General features: G+C 47.7%; 1 protein-coding gene across 1 annotated transcript in view; it reads right to left on the bottom strand.

Annotated features, from left to right (window-relative positions):
• LOC138549910 (HORMA domain-containing protein 1-like) overlaps positions 1-23,496 on the bottom strand; it is a 1,553,847-nt gene that overhangs the window by 947,395 nt on the left and 582,956 nt on the right. The window contains exon 9 of the mRNA XM_069642372.1: positions 6,078-6,145. Coding sequence (XP_069498473.1) covers positions 6,078-6,145 — 68 coding nt within the window. The remainder of the gene's footprint in view (positions 1-6,077; positions 6,146-23,496) is intronic.

Raw genomic sequence — 23,496 nt, 5'->3', positions numbered from 1 at the left:
AGCCTTTTCCAAGGGCATACTGCCCAAGCGGTAATCATGGACAAAGATAATGAAGAATGTGCAAAGAAGAAAGGCCAAGCACGGTGCAAGGTACGACCATTGTTGAAGATGGAGGCAGCGTTTATTTCCAACAATAGATTGGTGGCAGGAGTAGTTACTTCTGCAGCAGTAGGCTTACTGGGGTCTCCTGATGAAGTGGTGGCAAGTGTGAATCAGAACTGTGTCAGAACATGGGTTAACTACGTGCCAAAATGTACATGGATCGAGTAAAGTGAAAGGTGAGGGAACTTCTCCGACGAGTCGGAACACCGAGGAGAAGTGGCGATGTTTCAGGCAGGGCTCCTGCATTCCTGACGATCACAGCTGCACTGCTGGGTGAGGGCACAAACAGGAAGTGGTGGCAAGTGTGAAGCAGAACTGTGGCGGAACATGGGTTAACTACGTGCCAAAATGTACATGGATTGGTGTTAAGTAAAACACCAGCCAAAGACCAGAGGCCGGCTCAGTATTACTTTTGCTTCTGAGGAAATGGCACCATAACCATAGGAACAAACAGCCGGTGTAATAAAATGTTTATCCCTGTCCTGTAGAAGGTACTGCAGTGTTGATGGATATGTACTGGGAGTGTGAACAATATGCATATTTGCACTTTCCACCATCATGGATGGGCATATGCTCGCTGACCACCCACACTGCACAGTTTTAGTAGTTCCTGATTCTCATCTGGCAGTAATAAATGTGCCGGCCCCAGAACCAGCTAATCCCCCATACGATAGGCATGCCCACCGCTCACAAAGAATTTGTTGTCAGAAGAGATCAAGCTATTTATCAAAAAACTCCTCTGAGAAATTTACGGCGATTCAAGAGCAATACCACCAATTTACCAAAACTGGGACCTTTTTTGCCTTCCTCCTGGGGTCAGGTTTCCGACTGCAGCTAACGCAAAATGATGCAGATAACCAGATGGGAGATGCTTCAGACAGCTCTGGGCCTTAACTCAATAAAGAGTGAGTTAAGGGCAACCAGGCTTATGACTACACAGAACCGATATGTTCTGGATCTGCTCACAGCCATGTAAGGGGCTGTAAGCAAGAAAATGTACAGATATTCCCCCAAATGATGCAGACAATGGGTCTTTGTCTCTTGCAATAGAGGCCCTTCACAATTTGAGGATCGTTAATGAAAATAAAGCTGGAGTGAATCCTGATGACTTGTTCGATTCTATGTTTTCACGGGCCCCATCGTGGTTAGAAATGGCAGTAAAAATCTGTGTTCCCATTGTGGTTTCTTTGCTCATGCTTTTTTTACTCATGTCAAATGTTCCTGAGGTGCTGCACGAAGAGGCTGCTGAAGAGTGACATGATGATGGTATCATTTAGGGTGGGTTGAGTTCCTCCTCTCACAAAAAACAAGTACACCCAGACTGATAGGCCCCCACAAGACACAGATAATTATATTGAGTGTTGGGTCAACTTAGCAGGAGATGGGGGGTGTTGTTTCATGACTGGTATCCCAGAAGAGTATGCGAAGGGGGTGGGTGTTTACATCATGTATGTAAGTCATGGGTATCTAAGGATGATGAGTGTAGGAGGAAGTTGGGAGCCGGGTTAGTTAATTTATTAACTAATGTGGGGAAAGTTGGCATGCACGTACACCATACCAGCCAGGCCAAACGACTCCAACTGAGAAAAACCTATTAGAATGAACCATTGCAGGAGCAGTCTGAAGGCGGTGTTGCTGAAGCACACATTGGGTCTCATTACAAGTATGGCAGTAAGGCAACAAACGGCACCGGTATCGCTACCAGCACTGTTGCTACCGTACCGCCATACTAGGACTTCTGCTCTCGGGTGCCCTTGCAGCCACCAGGTCTGACCTGGTGGCCGTACCAGCACCCGCGAGCAGAACATGATGGTAGCACCGGTACCGTTATTAACGGTACTGATGCTACCACCCTCCCCATTCCCATTGAGCCCTATGGGGCTCAATGGGAATGGGGATGTACCGGGCCAGGCACCCGCAAAAGGGCAATTACCGGGTCCGGCTGGGCCGGAATAGCCTGGTAATTGCCCATTTGTGGGTGCCGGACCCGGATGCGAGTTTGGAGGTAGCCTTGCCGGTAAAACTGGCAAGGTCCCCTCCAACCTCGTAATGAGGCCCATTGTTTTAGGTAGGTTTGACACCCATTAGATACTCACATATAGCAATACTGAAATAGCAACAAAATGTATCCTTGTTGTGTTCGCAGAGTCCTAGCTAGGGCAGCATATAGGCCCAGTGTTTAACTTCTCTATTTGTAGTAACGTAGTGTATGGTGTGTGGGAAAAACCGAATTAGGTGGCAAATTGAGTCAGTAAGGCATCATGGTAGAAGCAACGTTGGTGTGTTATCATGACAGAAGTATTGCCATTTTGGATGTCAAGGCCTAGCACACAATGAATAGAATAGAACGCAGGCTGTGATGTGAAGCTGCGGCTCTGTTAGTTCAGCTCCAAAAACAAATCCCTTTCCCATTCTCCAGGAGACACGCCAAGGTCAGAGGCACCCATGGTACACAGATAAGTGCTAATTTTGTAATAGGGTGGGAACGGAAATGTGAGCTGGTAGGGATGCGTTCTTTGAAGGTCAAATTCATGAGAACAGGGTATAAGGTTTTGTGATGCAAATGGGCAAGATGAAGATTTAGAGCACCAATGCCCTCACAAATGAGCCTCATCCCATTTGAATTAAACGTAGACACACAGCCAAAAGCAAATAAATCCCTGCAATTCAGACTCAAAAGCAGTGCCTCGGTCACGTCATTACTGAGCACCTGGGGTCAGAATGAGATAAGGGGAAGCTGTGTCTGGAACATTCTGTGATTTGTGATAAGAGGAGCAGAGGTCATGCCAATAAATTAAGTACAAGGTCTTGGAGGCAGATTGCGTGCGCCACAGCGTCTGGTTTGATGAGAAGGCCTTTTGTCTATTAGTGCAGAGTTGGCATCACCAAGTTACTTTGATCGTGTCTGGAACTTGGGGGTGCACATCACATGATGGTCTCAAGTTACGAATTATCAATGAAGGGAAGCCACCAATCAGGTACCTGGATTTGGTTCTAAAGACAGGGGACCATGTGTTTAGGGGAATGGGTTAAGATTAGATGTGTCCAATCGGTCCATGGACAATAGGGTTGGGGGGTTAGCATGTTCTATAGGCACTTGCCAATGTGGGTGTAGGGATTATGCTGTACTCATTAATATGCATAGCATTGTTAATTTGCGTTTTTTCCGATATACAAGATGTAACATCTTGAGATAAGACAAGCTCAGTGTCAGTTGGGTTCTACTGGACCGTAAGCATGTAATAAACTTTGTTTTGCCTTGCAAAGCGGTGCAGTGATTATTTGGCCTGGTTTTTGGGTTTCTTTTCTTTCACATTCAATGGCTTCTAATTTTCTTCCTTCCCTGTCCACTGGGGCAGTCAGCTGAGAAGTTGGGTGTGGCAACATGTTCCTAACCACCACTCTGATGCCTGAATCTGGTTTTGTGTGACCCTATAAACACAAGGGAGCAGTATCAGGAGTCTTGTACTTCTTCTCGGGCCTCGCCGTGATTGCTGGGGTCCATAGATGAGTCTTTAGAATTCCATCTCCTATTTCTCATACGGTGCCATAATGGAAATTGTGGGAAATGTGGCAGTATGCCTTTGCTAGTTTATAGGGCCATAGAGGGCTGACCTTTTCCCCTCTACTGATACTTGGACATCAAACAACTCAGCAGCTTTCAAGATCATAGTGTGAAAAGACTGAATGTCATCTCGGGGTTATGCCTCTCCCTCCCCCAGAGAGTCATGTCTCCTTTGTTTGGAAGTGATATAGTCCTCTCATTCATCTTTAATATCCTGTATGGAGTTTCGAGGAATTCCTCCCTTCCCTGGCGTGTCCACTGCTTGGTCTTCATCTGAATATTCGTTGTAAGGATCTGCAAAGGGGTCCTCCTCTGGGGAGGGTTCCTCATGTGGTTCTTCAAGGAGCCCACATAGCAGAGGTTATTAACGAATTGACCTGGTAGGTGATGGTCTCCACGGTGCTTGCAAGGGCTCAGATAGCATCACATCCTACACTTTCCCTGGCGAGATGAGGTCGGATTAGTTTTCTTTCAAATAGATACAGGCCTTAAAGGATATTCTGCACCGATTGAATCAGTGTAGGTTGGAATGGATCATCTGTGTCCTCTGCTGATGCTGCCAGTGGTAGTTGTGCTGGCCGATCAGTACTGCCAACCTTTATATCGGCCATAGGCATCACAGGGCTCTGTTTGTGATCTGAAGTTAGAATTCTCTTGAAGGATCAGGTCTAGTAAGTCTGAAATTTTTTTAATGGGCAATAATGTGACAATATTCAGCCCGGTGGATGAGAGATCTGTTGATGGCGTCATTGATGGAATGTGATCCATGGCCATTTGCCTATGTGTTGATGCAGATGAGGTGTGTGGCACTTCACCCATCCTAAATGAGTGCCCAATCGTAGATAACATGCCTTTTTGTCTGTCGACGAGAGTCCACTGATGGTGACCGCATCTTGGATTAAGATTTGGAACTCAAGGACGATGATTCTGTTGATGACCTGTGCATCATGGACATGGATCTTACATCCGCGTACAACCATTTCCGTAAATGGCTGGTGGCTTCTAGATAACAACCGTTGTGGTGGTGGGGATGGTCAGCTAAACTCTTCTCGTGGACGACGGACCCATAGACGAACTGGGCCTTTGTGTACGGTTTGATGGAGATGGCTTGTCTGGAAATTGCAATGACGGTGATTGCAATTTATGTGGATTCTTTCCACCAGATCTGCCCAGGAAGTTTTTCTGATTTGGGGCATTTGCTTTTGGAAGCATATGGTGCAACCCTCTCCAGTGAAGAGGTTCACCTCTTCTGAGGAGTTTTCCGTTCAGGTGACATGGAGTGTAAGAATGCAGGGGCTGTTCTGGTGGATTCCTCTACTGAGGAGACAATCTTTTTCTCTTCCAGGGATAGCAATAACAACCTATGTCTGTCTTGAAAAGAATTCTGAGTGAAGGCCTTGCAGATTCACAGGCTTCTGACTTATGGGGATTTAAGCAAAAAATGCAATCCTTGTTGTGGGTCTCTCAAAAAAACAAGTTTCCTCTCAAAAGTGTTACAATCTTAAAAAAATTATTTTTTTAGGTTTGAGGGCTCCGGTGCCCTACCTTCCTTAGTCATGTTGATCTGAGGTGTGAGCATATGTGTTTTTGAATTCCAGAAAGCAGCTTAGCAGAATCCAAGGCTGAACGATTGAGAAGCGCACAGGCATGTACAGAATAATTGGTGAAAAGTTGAAAAAAAGGAACGTAAATATTAAAACACGCTAAGAAAAGCTCAGAGAGCAAAGGAGGATACCCTATCACAAGACTTGTGGTGAAGAATCTAAAATGGATTTTCTGGGTGGAAATAAAGCTTGTCCACCCCATTGGTTAACACTTAAAAGAACCAAAATGAGTTAAAAGAGATACAAATTAACATTTCTCTATGGATTAGGTATGCAATCTATTGCTATATTATTTTGTTACATAGAGGGGGAATTCCAGTCTGACGACAGGGAATAATTCTGGTATGTGAATCTATGAAAGATCCAATGCTGGAAAACTAAGGTAGAAGCAAGACAACTCCATATCTAAAATCCGAACCTTCATTCTGTTGCCGGCTTACACCAGGGTAACATGACAGATTCGCGCTTGAGCCCCATATCCACCCTGTTGCTAATTTAAGATTTTCAAAGTCCTATCTGAGAGCGAAGATATTTTCACAAGACGAGGAATCTATGAGTGAAGGTTATCCATTATAATTATAAATGTGTATTTATCAATGTTATTCAGACCATATTGTGATCCTCTGCAAAATATTCAAAATGTCATGCAGCTTTAATTATTTAGGAACAGACTACACTAGCTCTAAGGCTTTCGTCTGCAAAACATATTGCTTCCACTCTTTTTAAACACTGCATACATCCAGCCATATATAACTATTTTCATTGTGGTGAATACACCAAGGCACTTCTAAATGGAGCTTATTTACCTGGCTATATCCATAAGTGGTCCATTCTGTGTGTATCTGAATTTAAACTGATATGACTCAATGAATTTCTACAAAACAAAAAATAATGGACCCATAAAACTGATTGGTCATGCATTCATGTACGTATTTTTTAACAACATTAATACACTTTATCACATAGACCTATAGTACCATCTTGCAGTTAAAACAAATGTGTTTATCACATATTTTTGATACCAAAAAACAACCACATAACACCATAATTAAAGGTATTGGCATAGAAGCAAGTGCGCTCTCTCCAATAAGATTCCTATTGTAAATTGTAATGTTACTATAAAATTCGTCATTCTATTTTCTATTGTACATTTCATCATACTCATGTGACAACTGTTAAGTTCTCTCAATAGAACAATTATTACAGAAGTCCACTATAAACATGTGCTCCTATTAATAAAAATAACTCATGTCAACATCATTAGTATTGTATTGTTGACGTACAATATTAGTACAATATTTTCAATTTGAATGTGTGACACATTAATAGTTGCATGAATCAGATAGATATCAAATCAGTCATTGGATTGATAGCATATTTAGCTGACTCTATGGCCATAGGTTTCGAAGGCTAAAGTTAGTATACAATCAGAAGATGTCACATCAGTGTTATTAGAAGTTTCTTGTAATGAGGTAAAAAAACATATTGAATGAACTTCTTGATCTGTCGTGTTATGGTACTAGTATAAGATTTTCTTTGAGAATGCATGGTCTAATACTTCAGATAATATTGTCTAATACATTGTTGAGGTGCTAGTCGTCATATCCATAACCAAATGTGTGCATGTCTGTAATTCATGTTCACACACAAGCTTGTCTTTTTTTAAGTACTAATTAATTGCTAGACTACTTCGGAAATGCGAGTAGGACTTGTGCCGTTTTCGGTTTTGCATGTAACACCATAAAGTACATTCTAGAAAGAAAATCAAAGTTACACTATGCACTTATTTTTAAAAATACATTTTCATAAAGCTTATTACATTTAGCTCAGTAAATAAAATATGGAAATAATCTTCTCCTAAAAAATGTGCCAATACAGCTCTAACATAAAATTATCATGGATCAATCCCATAACACAAAGCATACCATTAAACTTTTCCCACAGTAGGTGTCTGTCTCAATTTGTCAGGATCCTAACCCCTATGTCAACCAGCAGAGCTACATGCACACAATCAGAGACACTGTTTATGGCATAATTGCCGAGGTAAAACGTACAAACTGCCTCTGCCTTCATTTACTTGTTATACTCCTGCAGTTCTGGACCAATCTAATTTCATTTTCCATTCTGGGTTTTGGGTTAAACCAGCACATGCATTCCAGTACATGTATGCTGTCCAAGAGGAAGTCTGTGTTGCACAGTAAATTTGCTTGCCTTTGCTTTCTCTGTGTCTCTTTGCTTACAGCCAACTCATGCTTCCCTGCAGTTTCTGTGAATACCTGTGTGAGAATGGGGTGAACAATGCGGGAGGTGGCCGCTTGAGGATGCGGGTTGCTGGGAAATACTGACATCGTGTACGCCGGGCCCTCCGTCTCAGATAGTGTACAGCGGCACGCAGGGAGGAGCAGTGCCCCTTGCGCTGACCGCCGGACCAACGCGCTGGGGAGAGAAGTCCCTCTAGACCTTCTCACAGCAATAACCCCATACCAACTTGACTCACCTGATGATCCCGCGGCCACAGCCTCCATGGCCGTCGCGGCTCCAGGAGAAAGGCCCATTGAAGAGGGACAGAGTGAGAGAGACGCCAGATGGATGTGGGGAGGGGCTGTAGGCCGGAATAAACGCTCCCTGACAGGGAACGGAAACATGGGGAAGCGGCAGGGACCCCAAGGCCAGAATGGACACAGGATTGGAGGGGGTGGTTCTGGCCTGCTATCTGGCACAGCTGGAGAGGAGGTGGAGACGACAGCCCACATTATAATGGTGGGATCCTCTAGTCAACAGCCTATCAGGGTGGGGAAGCCAGGAAGCGCTTATTATTGGTGGGGACCTGAGCCTACCACAGGGTATATAAGGAGTAACGAGAATTCCCCTTTGTGTGTTGTTTTCAGGCCCCAGGAGAGGAGAGTGGAGGTGAATGGTGGGCCTATCCGGGCTCTTGTGAATAGAAGGAGACTACAGAGGGACAGACTAACCCCGAGGCTTTGAGAGTAGTGAAGAAACTACCTCTAAGCAAGTTATTGTTTGTTACGCAAGGAACAAGGACTCTTTTGTGCATAAAGGAAATAAAGTATTGTTTGAGCATCAATACCGTATTCTGTCATGCATCTTACAAGTGGCGTAGTCAGCAGGATTACACGACCTCGCAATGGAGACCCTTATAAAAACGCTAACAGACAGACAACAACAGTTGCAGCACCTGCTGCAAATGCAATCAGAACAGGCCGTGGCAGACAGGCATTCCTTCCAACAGGCGATACAAATGCAAGGAACCCTGTAGAAGGCCGCACAGGATAAACAACACAAGACGGTTCTTCGCCTAACTGATGCAGTAGCAAGTTCTCTCAATCAACCACTGGTTCCCTCTGCTATCCTACAAAAATTCAAAGAGGGGGAAGACCCAACGTTCTCGATGGGGACAATATGTGGCTCCCCTCCTATCAGGGATAATGCAAGGGGCCTACCAGGCCATGAACCTTAATGACAACACCCCCTATGCCGAGATAAAGAAAGCTGTGTTGCATAGACTGGGCCTAGACGAAGAGGCCTACCGCATGCAACTGAAGGACACAAAACTAAAACCCGGGGAGAGTCCCCGACAGCTGTTTTACAGAATCAAGGACCTTGTAGAAAAATGGCTTGAGCCTCCCAGCCATACAGGACATCCTGGATAAGGATACGTTGGAACAGTTTGTTGAGGCCCTCCCTCCTCCCATGCAGAGGTGGGTGCGTCAGCATCACCGGCTCTCGCTGGCAGAGGCCGTAGACATCGCCTCAGGTTATCAGAAAGCTGGGGGAAACCGGCCGTTCATAACAGGCCCCTCCATCAGAACCCTGTTACCCCTCAACGAACCACACCAACCTAAAGGGACTCGAGTCCTAATGCCCAGATGGAGATCTTCTGAGGAACGCATTCCTCGACCTGAAGAAGATAGAAGAACCAGTACGGAAGGAAAAACCCCTGGAACCGCACCCGGGTTCCGCCAGCCTCAATGCTACGATTGCGGCACTTGGGGCCATATCGCCAGATATTGCCCAAAAAGGAGGGGAGTGGAACCCATGGAGATCGGGTATATGAAAGCAGACCCAAGACAACCGTTCTCAGGGCCCTATACCATGGACATACGTGTGGATGGGATCCCCGCCAGAGCACTACTAGACAGCGGGAGCAGACAGACTGCCATTTCGCCAACTGTGAGTAACGCCCCTTACTTACCTGATGTACGTGTGCCTATTCGTTGTATACATGGGGATGTAAGAACATATCCTATGAAAGACATAAGGGTAGAAATAGGCCAGGACACTGCTAATGTACGGACTGCCGTCCTACCCTCCTTACCAGCACCAGTTGTTATAGGGACAGACCTACCACTCTTCCATCAAACCATGAAAACCATGGACCCGGCTTGGTGGTCTGAAGCCCCTTTTTCCCAAAACCATGTAGCAGCAGGTACAAAGGGACCAAGAAAAACAGAGGGGGATAGAAGAGGGAACCGCCTAGCATACTGCAGATCCATGTATGCCACCCAATGAATAGAATGGAACCCAGAGGATCACAAAGAATCCATTTGGGGGAAATGGCCGACCCCACACTTAGGATAGCCAGAGAACGGGCAGGGCTGGAACCAAACCCTGACCTAAATAAAGGCCTGGGCTTTATATCCTGAGACGGCCTACTATACTCAGCTTATAAAGCAGAAGATGGGACCCAGAAGGAACAATTACTTCTACCAAAGAACCATAGGATGATCATACTGCAGTTAGCCCATGATCTTCCCTGCGGAGGCCACATGGCCTCTCTAAAAACCCAGCAAAACATATTAAAAATGTTTTATTGGCTAGGGATTTATGGGATGTTGGCAAGTTCTGCAAGGAATGTGTAACCTGTCAGCTGACAAGTGGCGAGTAACCCGCTAAAGTACCCCTACAGCGCATGCCTTTGATCACCATTCCTTTCCAGCGAACCGGGATGGATCTAGTGGACCACTGGAACCTGCTTGCAGAGGGTATAAATACTTGCGACAAGATATCCGAAAGCCTCTCCGTTGAAGGGGACTTCAGCGAGGCAGATTTGTGACAACCTCATTCCATTCTTTTCCCAGGTAGGAATGTCCACAGTCATGCGCCAAGTGTGTGATCGCCTATGGATAAAACAGCTCCGGACTTCGGTCTATCATCCACAAACCGATGGACTGGTGGAGCGGTACAATAAGACCATTAAAAAGATCTTGAGAAGGGTAACAGGACCAGAGGGGAAGGACTGGGACAGGGTTACACACCTGATCCCAATGGTGCTAAGGGACACACCACAGTCCTCAACAGGGTTTTCTCCCTTTGAATAACTCCTCAGAAGGCAACCTCGAACGATTCTGGACGTAGTTGTCACACGGGTCCGAAATATCCTCTTCCTCCAAAGAGGACTCCGTCTCTCCACATTCCCCTTCCTCCTCACCTTTCGTTTTCCACTTGGGCTCTGGTTTCTTTCTTCCTTTTAGACCAGGCTTCTCCTTTTTTCGTGGAGGTAGGGTCAGCCATGGAAGGACGCCACAGTGCCCCTGAATCGGTGGGCTGTGGTCAATCCTCCGTGACCGCCAGAACGGGGAAAAAGCCAGAGGCACAAAAAACCACAAGAATGAGTTGAGAATTCAGGAGGCTGGAACAGCAACCAAAATCCAGATGACGGAGGCTGTAGAGGACTACAGAAATACCAGCGAGAGTTAGAAGTCTCCGGAAAACACAAATGGAACAAAACAGCAAGAGGTAAGTGGAAAGAAGCAAACCGAACAGAAGCCAGTAAGTAAACAGAAGTGGGAGGAAAGGCGGAAGGCACTGGCGAGCGGGAGGAACGGGAGAGAGGGAGGAGCAGAAGGGGGGCGAAGGAGAGAGGAGAGACGAGGGAAAGCTGCAAGAACAAAAAGCAGCAGAGGAACACTGGAAAGCTTGGCGGAATACGCAAGGAGAAATGATTCGTAGCGGTACAACACAGGAGGAAACCTAGATCGTTGCAACGCGTCTGTCACCCGGAAGTGTCTGGTAATATACTAACGGTGACGGATGCGAGACAAAAGAACCAGACCTGCAAAAGAGACGCAGGCAAAGGCGTAATGGAACCATCAATGGCAGCCCCCTTTGCAGCGGTCCAAAACGCGCCACCTACCCCAGGGCATGACAGTATGCCCCCTCCTGAGGCACACCCCCCGGCTTGCCTGGATGACACCGATGGAATCTACACACCAAAAGAGGGGCGTTAATATGGGATTTGGGTTCCCAGGAGTTCTCTGACCAGGGATAAACTTTCCAGTGTACAAGGTATTACAACCTACCCCGATGATACCTAGAATCACATATTTGAGCAACTTCGTACTCTTCTTCTGTAGAACCTACAGGTAAAGTGACCTTCTGTGGGGTACGTGTCCATTCATCAACTTGGAATGCCTTTAGCTGGGATGCATGAAATACTGGATGGACCCGTCGTAAACCCACAGGAAGCTTAAGTCGAAAGGCTACAGGGTTTATCTTCTGTGTGATTTCATATAGCCCAATGTATTTGGGGGACAGTTTAGAGGGACGTACCCATCTGGGTAGATATTTGGTGGAAAGCATGACCCGAGATCCCGCTTCCCAACCCGGGACTGGTCTGCGGCGTTTGTCAGCCTGGTACTTGTTACGGTCCCCAGCCTCTTGGAGACTTGTCTTGGCCTTGTCATAGGCCTCCTGAATGAGAGCTAGGGAAGAGTCAATTGACGGGATTCCAGCTGATAGCCCAGGAAGGGGTAGAACTGAACGTGGGTGGTAACCAAAGGTGCAGTAAAATGGACTCATCCCTAGGGCTGAGTGAATGGAGTTGTTATAAGAAAATTCAGCCGTGGGTAAGAGTGTCACCCAGTTGTCTTGTTGTAGATTGATGAAACAATGGAGATACTGTTCAAGTGTGCCATTGAGGCGTTCTGTTTGCCCATTGGATTGGGGGTGGAAGCCCGATGACAGAGCCCTCTCGATACCCAACCTTTCACAGGAAGCCTTCCAAAATCGCGAGGTGTATTGGCTACCACGGTCAGAGATAATCTTGGTAAGGATACCGTGGAGTCGGAACACATCTTTAAAGAAAACTTCTGCCATCTCGGTTGCGGAGGGTACCCCCGGCAAGGGGGAAAAGTGAGCCAACTTAGAAAAGGAGTCTACGACCACCATTATACAAGTACACCCTTGAGAATTTGGTAAATCAACAATGAAATCAGTGGAGATCGTATTCCAGGGGCCCATAGGTACTGAACTAGGTTCTAATAGTCCCAAAGGCCTTTGAGTGGGATTCTTGCTGCAAAGACAAATGGTACAGGACTGTACATATTGGGAGGTATCCTTTTTCATGTCTGGCCAATAAAAGTATTGTTGGAAGTAGTCTAATGTACCCTTGCAGCCCCTATGTCCAGCGATTCTGGAATCATGACACCAAGTCAACGCGATCTTCCTCAATGATCGTGTAGGTAAGTACAAGTTCCCATCTACGAGGTGGAGTCCATCATTGATGTCGTATTGAGTGTTCTTGGGGTGTTCTTCTACCTCAAAGTTTCCGCCTGACGCTTCTCTGACTTGCTGCAGGAAGGTGGAGAGCACCCCAATCTGCTTGGTCTGGGGGAACATGGGTTCCTTTGTTGGTTCCGTGTCTGAGGTGTAGTCACTGTGCGGGGAGAGAGCGTCGGCCAATAGGTTTTGGGCACCGGGTATATAGGATATGTTGAAATCAAACTGCGCGAAGAAGTGAGCCCATCTCGCCTGGCGGGTGTTATAACACTCAAACTATCTCAATACCTGTAGGTTTTTATGGTCAGTACGGATGGTGAAAGGATGTTCTCCTCCCTGGAGTAGATGACGCCATTCCAGACAGGCCAACTTCATGGCCAACAGCTCCCGCTCAATAACAGAATAGTTCCTTTGATTAACGTTGAGTGTTTTGGAAAAATAGGATATGGGATGTTCCTTGTCCTGATGTCTCTGTTACAGCACTGCCCCTACGGCAGCAGAAGATGCGTCTGTTTCCAAAATGAATGGGAGGCTTTGATCCGGTTGACGTAAGATAGGCGCCGAACAAAAGGACTGCTTGAGATGACGAAAACTTTCTTAGGCGTCCTGGGACCAACAAAACGGAGCTGAGGATTTTTTGAGGAGAGTCGTGATGGGCAGAACCATCTGAGAGAAACTAGGTATGAACTTCCGGTAGAAGTTCGCGAGTCCAAGAAACCTTTCAACCTCTTTGACTGTCTTCGGGGAAAGCCATTCAAGAATGGATATAACTTTCTGAGGGTCCATTGAGATGCCATCATTGGATAGGATAAAACCCAAGTAGGTGATGGATGGAGCAGAAGGGAATAGTTTCTTACCTGTAACTCCATTTCTCCAGCATTGGTATCTTTCATGGATTCACATGCTTAGAATATTCCCCGTCGTCAGGCTGGGAATCCCCGGTACATTATATAGACCCTTTCCCGTAGGAAAACTTTTTCGACGCTTATGCGTCCTATCCACCTCGTTTTGTATCATGCGTGCCCGTACCGTCAGGACGTCATGATATAAATACAGGCCCCGCCCCCGCGCTCCCTCAGATTTCGGCCCCCAAAGTAGTGGGGGAACCGGTTTGCATGTTCAGGGGAGGAAGGTGGGCGCATGTGAATCCATGAAAGATACCAATGCTGGAGAAATGGAATTACAGGTAAGAAACTATTCCCTTCTCCAGCATTGGATCTTTCATGGATTCACATGCTTAGAATAGATTACATAGCAGTACCACCCCCAAAGAGGAGGCGTGCATGCAAACCCATATACTTTCTTCGCAAAGCCCGTTCCCTATGATCATGTATACATTAGAAATCGTTAACATAGGAAAACGAACCACATACAGTCATAAATTCCACAGGATGCAACCCCTCAGCCGGGGCTTACCTTATTGGAATAGGTGTCGGAGCACCGCCTGTCCCATCCGGGTATCTTCGGCATGTTGCTGCGACAGGCAGTAATGGCGGGTAAAGGTGTGTGTAGCCGCCCAGGTAGCCGCCATGCAGATGTCCCCCAGAGGGACTCCGGCCCACAGTGCCGTCGACGATGCCGCTGCCCTAGTTGAATGAGCTCTTGGCCGTCGTAGAAGAGGTTTCCCTGCCTTGGAATGGCAGTACGAAATGGTAGATGACACCCATCTTGACAGTCCTTGCTTTGAAATGGCTTTTCCTCTAGCACCCAAACCATAGGCCACGAACAGCTGTCTCGTTTCTCTGAACGGTTGCGTACGATGAAGATAAAACTTGAGAGCCCTTTTTACATCCAATGTGTGTAACATGCGCTCCGCTCCCGAGCATGGCTCTGGAAAAAACGTAGGCAACACAATAGAGGAGTGTTTATGGAACACCGAAGGAGCTTTTGGTATGAACTGTGGGTTAGTGGCTAGGACTACCTTGTTCTTGAAAAATCGTAAGTATGGTGGGTCTACCATTAGAGCCTGAACTTCTGAAATACGTCGGGCTGAAGTGATGGCCACCAGGAAGGCCAATTTCCACGACAAAAACTTTAGAGACGATGATGACATTGGCTCAAAAGGAGGCTTCATAAGAGACGTTAAGACCAGATTGAGGCTCCACTCCGACGGAAATTTCTTCTCTGGAGGGAAACTCCGAAAGAGGCCTTTAAGGAAGTGCTTAATCAGGCGGTCGCTGAACAATGGTGCTGAATGCCGTTGACGAGTAAACCTGGAAATGGCTGCTAGGTGTACTTTTATTGACGATACCGACAGGCCCTTTTGAGCTAAGAACAGCAAGTATGGAAGGAGCTGTTCCGGCTTAATCGATTGCGGGGCCAAACCTGGTTGATCCTCGCACCATTGACAGAAACTTCTCCATTTGTACGCGTATGAGGCGTTTGTGGAAGGTGCTCTTGCCGCTTGCAGGATACGCCGACAGTCCTCCGGAATCGTTAGCTGACCAAATTCGGCGAAGTCAGGAGCCAGGCCGTCAACTTGAGGCTGTCCGGGTCGTGATGCCAAACGACACCCTCCTGTCGAGACAGAAGGTCGGGGGTCTTCTGGAATCTCATCGGTTCCGCCACCGCTAAGTGTAGCAGGTCTGAAAACCACACCTGTCTGGCCCAGTACGGGGCCACCAGAATTACCCGACATGGGTACCTGAGGATCCATTGCAACGTCCTCCGGACAAGGGGAAATGGAGGGAATGCGTACAGGAATTTGTTCGTCCATGGGAAGGAGAACGCATCCCCCAGTGAGCCCTGCTGAGGCCATCTGCTTGCGTACTGATGGCATTTCCTGTTGTTCTTCGTCGCAAACAAGTCTATGGAAGGGTGTCCCCATTTCTTGAATACTTGTTGTAGTTGTTGGTCGTTCAGCACCCATTCGTGAACTTCGTTCATTTCTCTGCTGAGGGCATCGGCTTCCACGTTTCTCACGCCTGGTAGGTGGAACGCTAAGATTTTCATGTTGTGTTGCAGGGCCCAATGCCAGATTTTCTGTGCCTCCGTCGATAGGGACCTGGAACGTGTCCCTCCTTGTTTCCTCAAGTAGAACATCGTAGTGGTGTTGTCCGTCATGACACGCACCACCGAGTCCCTCAGTTGAGGAAGAAAAGATTTCAGAGCCCATCGCACTGCTCTCAGTTCTAGCAGGTTGATATGCAGGGAGGACTCCTGCAACGACCACTGGCCTTGTATCTGTAACGTATCCAGATGAGCTCCCCATCAGCTCAGCGATGCATCCGTCACCACCGTCTTTTGGAACTCTGGTTCCAGTAGAGGCATTCCTTTCGTTAGATGAGTAGACACTCTCCACCAGCAGAGTGCTTGAAGTAGTTGTTCGTCGACGACCAGTCTGTCGGACCAGCGACCTCGGCTCTGCGCCCAACGGTCCGCTAGAAATTCCTGGCAAGGTCTCATAAACAGACGGCAGTTGTTTATCAACGGAATGCAGGACGACATGGTCCCTAGCAGGGACATGTACTTGCGCACTGAAACCTTGGTACCGCCTCTCCATTCCGACGCCTTGCTTTGAAGTTTCTGAATTCTTTCGCTGGATGGTCTCACCAGGCTTGTGTGTGTATGAAACTCCTCTCCTAGAAAGACCAAGGTCCTCGAAGGCTCTACGGAGGACTTGTTGAAGTTTATTGCGAAGCCCAGTTCCTGTAAGAGGGACATTGTGGCCCTTAGACTGTCTCGTGTTTGTTCCTTGGACGAACCTCTGACCAGCCAGTCGTCTAGATATGGATAGACATGGTGACCATCCTTCCTTAATGGGCCGCTATAGGGGCCAAGCACTTGGTGAACGTCCTGGGGGAGGACTTGAGCCCGAACGGGAGGACCTTGAACTGAAAATGCTTTCTCCCGACGACGAACCTTAAATATCTCCTGTGTCGTGGGCGTATTGGGATGTGAAAATAAGCATCTTGAAGGTCTAGTGACGATAGATAATCCATGGGTTGCACCGACCTGATAACCTCTTGGAGCTTTAGCATTTTGAATTTTAGGCTCTTTAGCCACTTGTTGAGTACCCTCAGGTCGAGAATGGGCCTCCATTTGCCGTTTGGCTTCTTGACAACAAAGAACTGGGAATAAACTCCTTGTCCTTCCTGTGCCACAGGAACTCTCTCTACCGCCCCTTTTCGCAACATAAGCTCCGCCTCTTGTCGTAGGATTCGGAGGTGGGGCTGTGTCGAGAATACAGGCGGAAGACGCGGAGGCTTGTCTTTGAATTGTAGCGCATGACCCATGCGAATCGTGTCTAGAACCCATCGATCTGTGGTGATGCATTTCCATCGGTCGAAGTGATGAGAGACTCGACCCCCCAGGACGTTCCGAAGGCCGTCATTGGTTGCTGGTTTGCTTGTTCTTCGTCGACGACGGACCCGAGCCTCGCCGCCTGGAGGCTTGATAGTCCCTGCTTCTACGTGCCGACTGGGACGCTCGTCTGAACCCTTGTGAAGAGTACGAGGGCCTGTTAAATCCACGGTCCCTCGAGGCTCCAAAGCGGGAGTTTCCAGAAGCACCCCTAAAGGGGCGAAAAGAGCGAAAGTTTCTACCCGTTTGAAGGGCGCCGAGGGACCTAGCAGTATCCGTGTCTTCTTTCATCCCCTTCAACGCTTCATCAACCTTTTCGCCAAACAGGTGTTCCCCTTCACATGGCATGTCAAGGACTTTGTACTGGACTTCAGGACGGAAAGTAGTACATTTGAGCCACGCTTGTCGACGAAGCACTACTCCATGGTTGATTTGTTTGAAGCCAGACTCTGCTAGGTCAACTGCGATATTAATTGCGTGGTTCGAGGCCTCTTCGCCATCCCGCACCAGTAACATAGCTGCTTTCCGGTGTTCGTCTGGCAGGTGTTCTAGGATAGGGGCTAGTTTGTGCCACATTTCTCTATCATATCGTGACACGATCGCTAAGGAATTGGCTGCTCTTACTGTCGTCGCTCCGACCGAGAGCACCTTTTTTCCAAAGGCGTCCTGCCTCCTAGCCTCGCTTTCCGGTGGCGTTGAACATTTTTGCTGTACCCTGGCCTTCCTAGCCGCTGCCGCCGATACCACCGAGTCCGACAGAGGCTGTGATGTTAGACATTTTGGAGTGGACTCCGGAGCTTTAAACTTTTTCTCGATCCGTCCCTTTATAGCTGGCTCCGAGAACGGATGGCGCATCGTCTTGAGACCTTCTTGCCACACGTGGTCCAGAATTGGGATGGCAAACACCGATTTTCTCCTTTGACCCATATGGTCAAAAAGGAAACAGTCTTTCTTCTGCTCCTCAGGAATCAAGCCGAACTCGGAACAAGCTTTTCCCATCATTGCATGGAAGGCTCCCACATCATCCGGGGGAGATGGCTGTGTCTGGCTCCTCGTAGACTCTACCTCTACATCCGAACTCCATGTTGGGTCCCTCGACGGTGACAGGGAGATGTCTGACCCCGAGTCACCCAGTATAGAGTCGGACTCCGACAACTCACCCTCCTCCTGAACTCGAGGACGATCTTTTACCGCCTGGGGAGCCGATGGGTGTTTAGTCGTCGAGCGAGCCGTACAAGTTTGCTCGTCGACGGAAGGTACAGAAAAAAGTGACGATGACGTCCCAGGTTGAGGGAACTGCGTATCCAGCCGCTGCAGGAGCTTCTGAAGAGTATTAAGCACATCCAGAGACAAAACCGTCTGGGGGGTCAGTAACGTGGATGATATAGGTACCATACCCCCACTCGCACTCGTCGTCGTCGTCGTGGAAGGCCGTAAGCCTAAATCCGATGGCTGCAGAACCGTGTCACCTTCTCCTTCCGCCGAGCAGGCCGTGTCTGGCTGCAGTAAGACCTCAGGGGGGATCGGGTCATAGACCTCTGGCAGCCAAGCCATAGACTGAGTCTCCGTCGACGAAGGAATCCCAACCGCTGCTGCCTGAACGGTAATAGGCATCGTCAATGACACCGAGGTCGACGAGCAAGTCGTCGTCGTCGAGCCCTTAGACTTCGTCGTCGATTTCGATGCCGACTTCCCGGCTAAAGCATCTCGACTCATGGAAGACCTGGGACGGTCCCCTGAGGAGGATTTTGACAGCGCTAGCCTCTCCGTCTTAGATGATGATGAGGAGGAGGGCTTTTTATGTGATGAGGAAGATCCAGCATGCTTCCCCTTATGCTTGTCCTCAGTGCGAATTTCCGCCGGCCGTACCTTTTTCGATGGAGGCTCCGACTTGCTCCTGGAGGCCGTGGAGCCAACTTTCGAAGCCGGGTAGGCACCCGCTCCGTCATTAAGCCAGTCGACCAGCCTTCTTTTACGGTCCTTAAGGGTTTTTTGGGAGAAACCCTGGCATATCTCACATGTATCCGCCGTGTGGTGCGGGTGGAGACAGTAGATACAGTCCATGTGGCCATCTCCTTCATAAACTTTTTTGAGGCCACATGTTGCACAAGGGCGAAATAACGCTTTTCCAGACATAATTCTCCAGAATTTGAACGTCGCCGAAGCAAAACAGAAAAAACAACCTAGTTTCCACTAGTAGTAAACACGAGGATCCCACTACTTTGAAAGACGGTTGAAATCTGAGGGAGCGCGGGGGCGGGGCCTGTATTTATATCATGACGTCCTGACGGTACGGGCACGCATGATACAAAATGAGGTGGATAGGACGCATAAGCGTCGAAAAAGTTTTCCTACGGGAAAGGGTCTATATAATGTACCGGGGATTCCCAGCCTGACGACGGGGAATATTCTAAGCATGTGAATCCATGAAAGATCCAATGCTGGAGAAAAGACACACTTGTTCAGTTTTACGGAGAGATGATTATCTTGTAAGCTCTGGAAGACTTCCATGACGTGTCTTTCATGTTCACCTTGAGTGCGTGAAAAAACTAAGATGTCATCAAGATAGACAATGGTTGTCTGGCACAACAAGTCCGAGAAGAGACGATCCATAAATCGTTGGAACATGGAGGGGGCATTAACTAGCCCAAATGGCATCACTCGGTATTCCTAAAGCCCAAAAGGGGTTCAGAAGGCCGTCTTCCATTCGTCACCCGTCTGGACTCGGAGCAGGTGGTAGGCATTCCGTAAGTCTAATTTTGTAAATACAGTAGAACCCTGGACGGCTTGTATTATATCTGTTATAAGTGGCATGGGGTAACGATCTTTGACGGTCACCTTATTCAAGCCTCTGTAATCTATACAGGGTCGTAATTCCTTGGACCCCCTTTTTGGGATGAAGAATAAAGATGTTCCAGCCGGAGATTTAGAAGGTTGAATCGATTTGTTGGCGAGATTGCTATCCAGGTACTCTCTGAGATATTTCTTCTCTTCCACTGACAAGGGAAACATACGACCAAAGGGCACCAAGGCTCCAGGGGTAATTTCAATGCTGCAGTCTTCTGCCCTATGGGGTGGTAACTCTAAAGGTATCTTTTCTGTGACTACTTCTGTGTAGTCCCTTAGATAGCTTTGCAGGCAACGAATGGCACTAGGCTCAGCTGCACACTGTCTTAATAGTCTCAAACCTGGGTTCTGGCTGAAAGGGGCCCGTAGGGGTCCCTCGTGCTATGGAAACAAGGCAATGTCCATACACGAAAAGATGCGCCAGACACAAGGTTACAAATTCCCAATGCTAGAGTTTATTGCAAGCAAAAGATAGTATCAATTGGCCAATTTTGATCTCACGCCCCGCGACGTGAGATCCTAGACCTCGAGGGACGCAAGAGAGCGAATTACGTACATCAGTTACATATATACAAAATGCATATCATACAATCAGCAAAGTCATGTTCAACACCCCTCTGTATTAAGTTCCTTTGAACTCGGGATGACGATGGACATATCCGACGAGTATGACGATTATAATGCTTTCGATGTCTATTCTAGTAACAATGTGCAATTTAGAAAGTGCGGAGGCATCTTTTAGATCACAGTGGTTCTGTTCTTGGAAGCAATCTGTACATGGGGGAAGAGCCACATTCCAAGCTTTGCTATCTATGAGGTACTATTCGTGTCCTGGGAGCCGACACATTCTAAAGGGTTTTGCGAAGGGGGGCCGTAAGAAAAGCATAATTCAAGCCTTTAACTGTATTATTCTAACATATTCTACCATCGTACGAGACTGGCTGGCAGCTGTGAAGTGATTAAATGCCCTGCAGCTTCCTCCCAAGACTACAGAGAGGGAGCGTGGGCATTCCTCTCTGGGCTACTCATGAGGAGTTTCAGCAAACTTGCCCTTTCATATTCAGACAACAATGTTAACAGTTGAGCAGAGTAAGCAGAATCCGCAGGAATTGCAAGCTGCAGAGCAGTTTTTAGACAGAAAGCAATGAGCAATGGTTAACAAGCAAAATGGCGATTCTTGCTACATTTAAAATGGCCGCTCGTCGGTCAAGCATAGCAAATTATATTTCTATAATTTGGTGCATAAGATGGTTGGCCCACGGCCATCAAGTTACGTCTATCATTCAAATGAAGGGTATTCATTTTTACAGATTGACATGGCAGGTACTCTGCCTTACAATAAGACGAATGGAAGCTTAGGATGTTCTTAGTCCAGCTAATTGTGGGATTATGCTTCCGCAACCAGCCAATGCCGAGGATGAGAGGGAAGTGCGCAGCACAGATGATGTCAAAGGTGATTCTTTTCGAGTGTTGTTGGATGGACATCGTAAGTTCCTCTGTGGTATGGGTGATGAGGCCGGACCTCAAGGGTTCACCGTCCACGCCCTCAAACTTCTGGTCTTCTTTCTTGGCGATACGGGTTAGATCCATCTTTTCTGCCCACTGAGTATCGATGAAGTTTCTGGCAGCTCTGCAATCCAGTAGGGCCTGTAACTGTATTTCGGAATCTCCTATTTGTAAAGTCACTAGTATGACCACGAGACAGGAGTCTTCTGTCCTCACAGAGGATATCACTGAGAGAGTAGCATAAGGACTTGCATGAGCCCCCCGGAAGTTAGTTCTAACACTTACCGAGGGCGATCGTTTCCCGATCGTCTAGGAGGTACATCGGGGCAATCTCTCAGCAAATGAGTGGAGGCCCCACAATACATGCATAGGCTCCTTTCTCTTCGCCTCTTACGCTCCTCAGGGGTAAGAGGGGCACGAGTAGTGCCTATTTGCATTGGCTCCTCTTTGGACTGCCGGGAGGTTGATGAGGAAGTAGGAGGAAGTGCTTCAAGGGAAGACCCGTAGTTCTTGGTCTTCTTTCTTTCAGAGCGACGTTCCGTCAAGCGGAAAGGCGATGCGAAGAACTGCAGTCAAAAGGTCTGCAAAAGTTGGAGGTCGGGCTATGCGGGCAAGCTCATCTTTCAAATCTTCTCTTAGGCCTCTGCGAAAGATCGTGTATTGAGCTTGCTCCTGCCATCCTGCCTTGGAAGCTACTTGTTTGAAGGAGGTAATATACGACAGCAGGTCTGAAGTACCTTGTCGGATATCCAAAAGGTCCTCTGAAGCCAGTAAAGTGCTTTCGGTTCTCAAAAATGTCTGCTGAAAAAGAGTCTTAAAAGCACTGTAATCCTGAAGTACCGGGTCAGCTTGATTCACTAATGGGGTGGCCCATCCCAGGGCGTTGCCAGTTATGTGGGTGATCATGAAACCCACCTTGGCATGATCAGAAGAAAAGGTATGGGCTCGGAATGAAAAATGCAGGTTACAAGCGTCCAAGAATTCTTTGACCCTTTTAGGTGAGCCATCGAATTTGCCCGAGACTAATGGTAGAGGGGGGAGATCCATTGAGGGTTGTTCCCTCTCAGTCATTCTTTGCTACAGGGTAGCATTGGCGCTCTTCAGGTTCTGAACCTCCAAATTCAGATTCTGAACAGCAGCTACTAGTTCTTGAATTTGCTACGGAGTTGCCATGCTGGATTCATGGCGTTGTAAACTGTCACACGGGTCCGAAATATCCTCTTCCTCCAAAGAGGACTCCGTCTCTTGGGGTTCGGTTTCTTTCTTCCTTTTGGACCGGGCTTCTCCTTTGTTTTTGTGGAGGTAGGGTCGGCCACGGAAGGACAGAACAGTGCCACTGAATCGGTGGGCTGTGGTCAATCCTCAGTGACTGCCAGAACGGGGAAAAATCCAGAGGCACAAAAAACCACAAGAATGAGTTGAGAAGTCAGGAGGCTGGAACAGCAACCAAAATCCAGAGGACGGAGGCTGTAGAGGACTAGAGGAATACCAGCGAGAGTAAGAAGGCTCTGGAAAACACAAACGGAACAAAACAGCAACAGGCAAGTGGAAAGAAGCAAACCGAACAGAAGCCGGTAAGTAAACAGAAGTGGGAGGAAAGGCGGCAGGCACTGGCGAGCGGGAGGAACGGGAGAGAGGGAGGAGCAGAACGGGGAGCGAAGAAGAGAGGAGAGAAGAGGGAAAGCTGCAAGAACAAAAAGCGGCAGAGGAACACAGGAAAGCTTGGCGGAATACGCAAGGAGAAATGATTCGGAGCAGTACAACACAGGAGGAAACCTAGATCGTTGCAAAGCGTCCGTCACCCGGAACTGTCTGGTAATATACTACCGGTGACAGATGCGAGACAAAAGAACTAGACCTGCAAAAGAGACGCAGGGGAAGGCGTAATAGAACCATCAATGGCGGCCCCCTTTCCATCGGTCCCAAACGCTCCACTACCCCAGGGCATGACAGTAGTGAAGGAAGACTGGGAGAACATCCAGGACACCTCATTGACAGAATATAATGAAGAGCTAAGAACACACCTGACGGCACTCAGGGCACTGGCAGAAG

The sequence above is a fragment of the Ambystoma mexicanum genome, chromosome 1q (genome assembly GCF_040938575.1).
Source record: "Ambystoma mexicanum isolate Mex_15411 chromosome 1q, UKY_AmexF1_1, whole genome shotgun sequence".
In the NCBI taxonomy this organism is placed as follows: Eukaryota; Metazoa; Chordata; class Amphibia; order Caudata; family Ambystomatidae; genus Ambystoma; species Ambystoma mexicanum.
The sequence above is the reverse complement of the archived record's forward strand: the minus strand, read 5'-3'. Positions and strand labels throughout refer to the sequence as shown.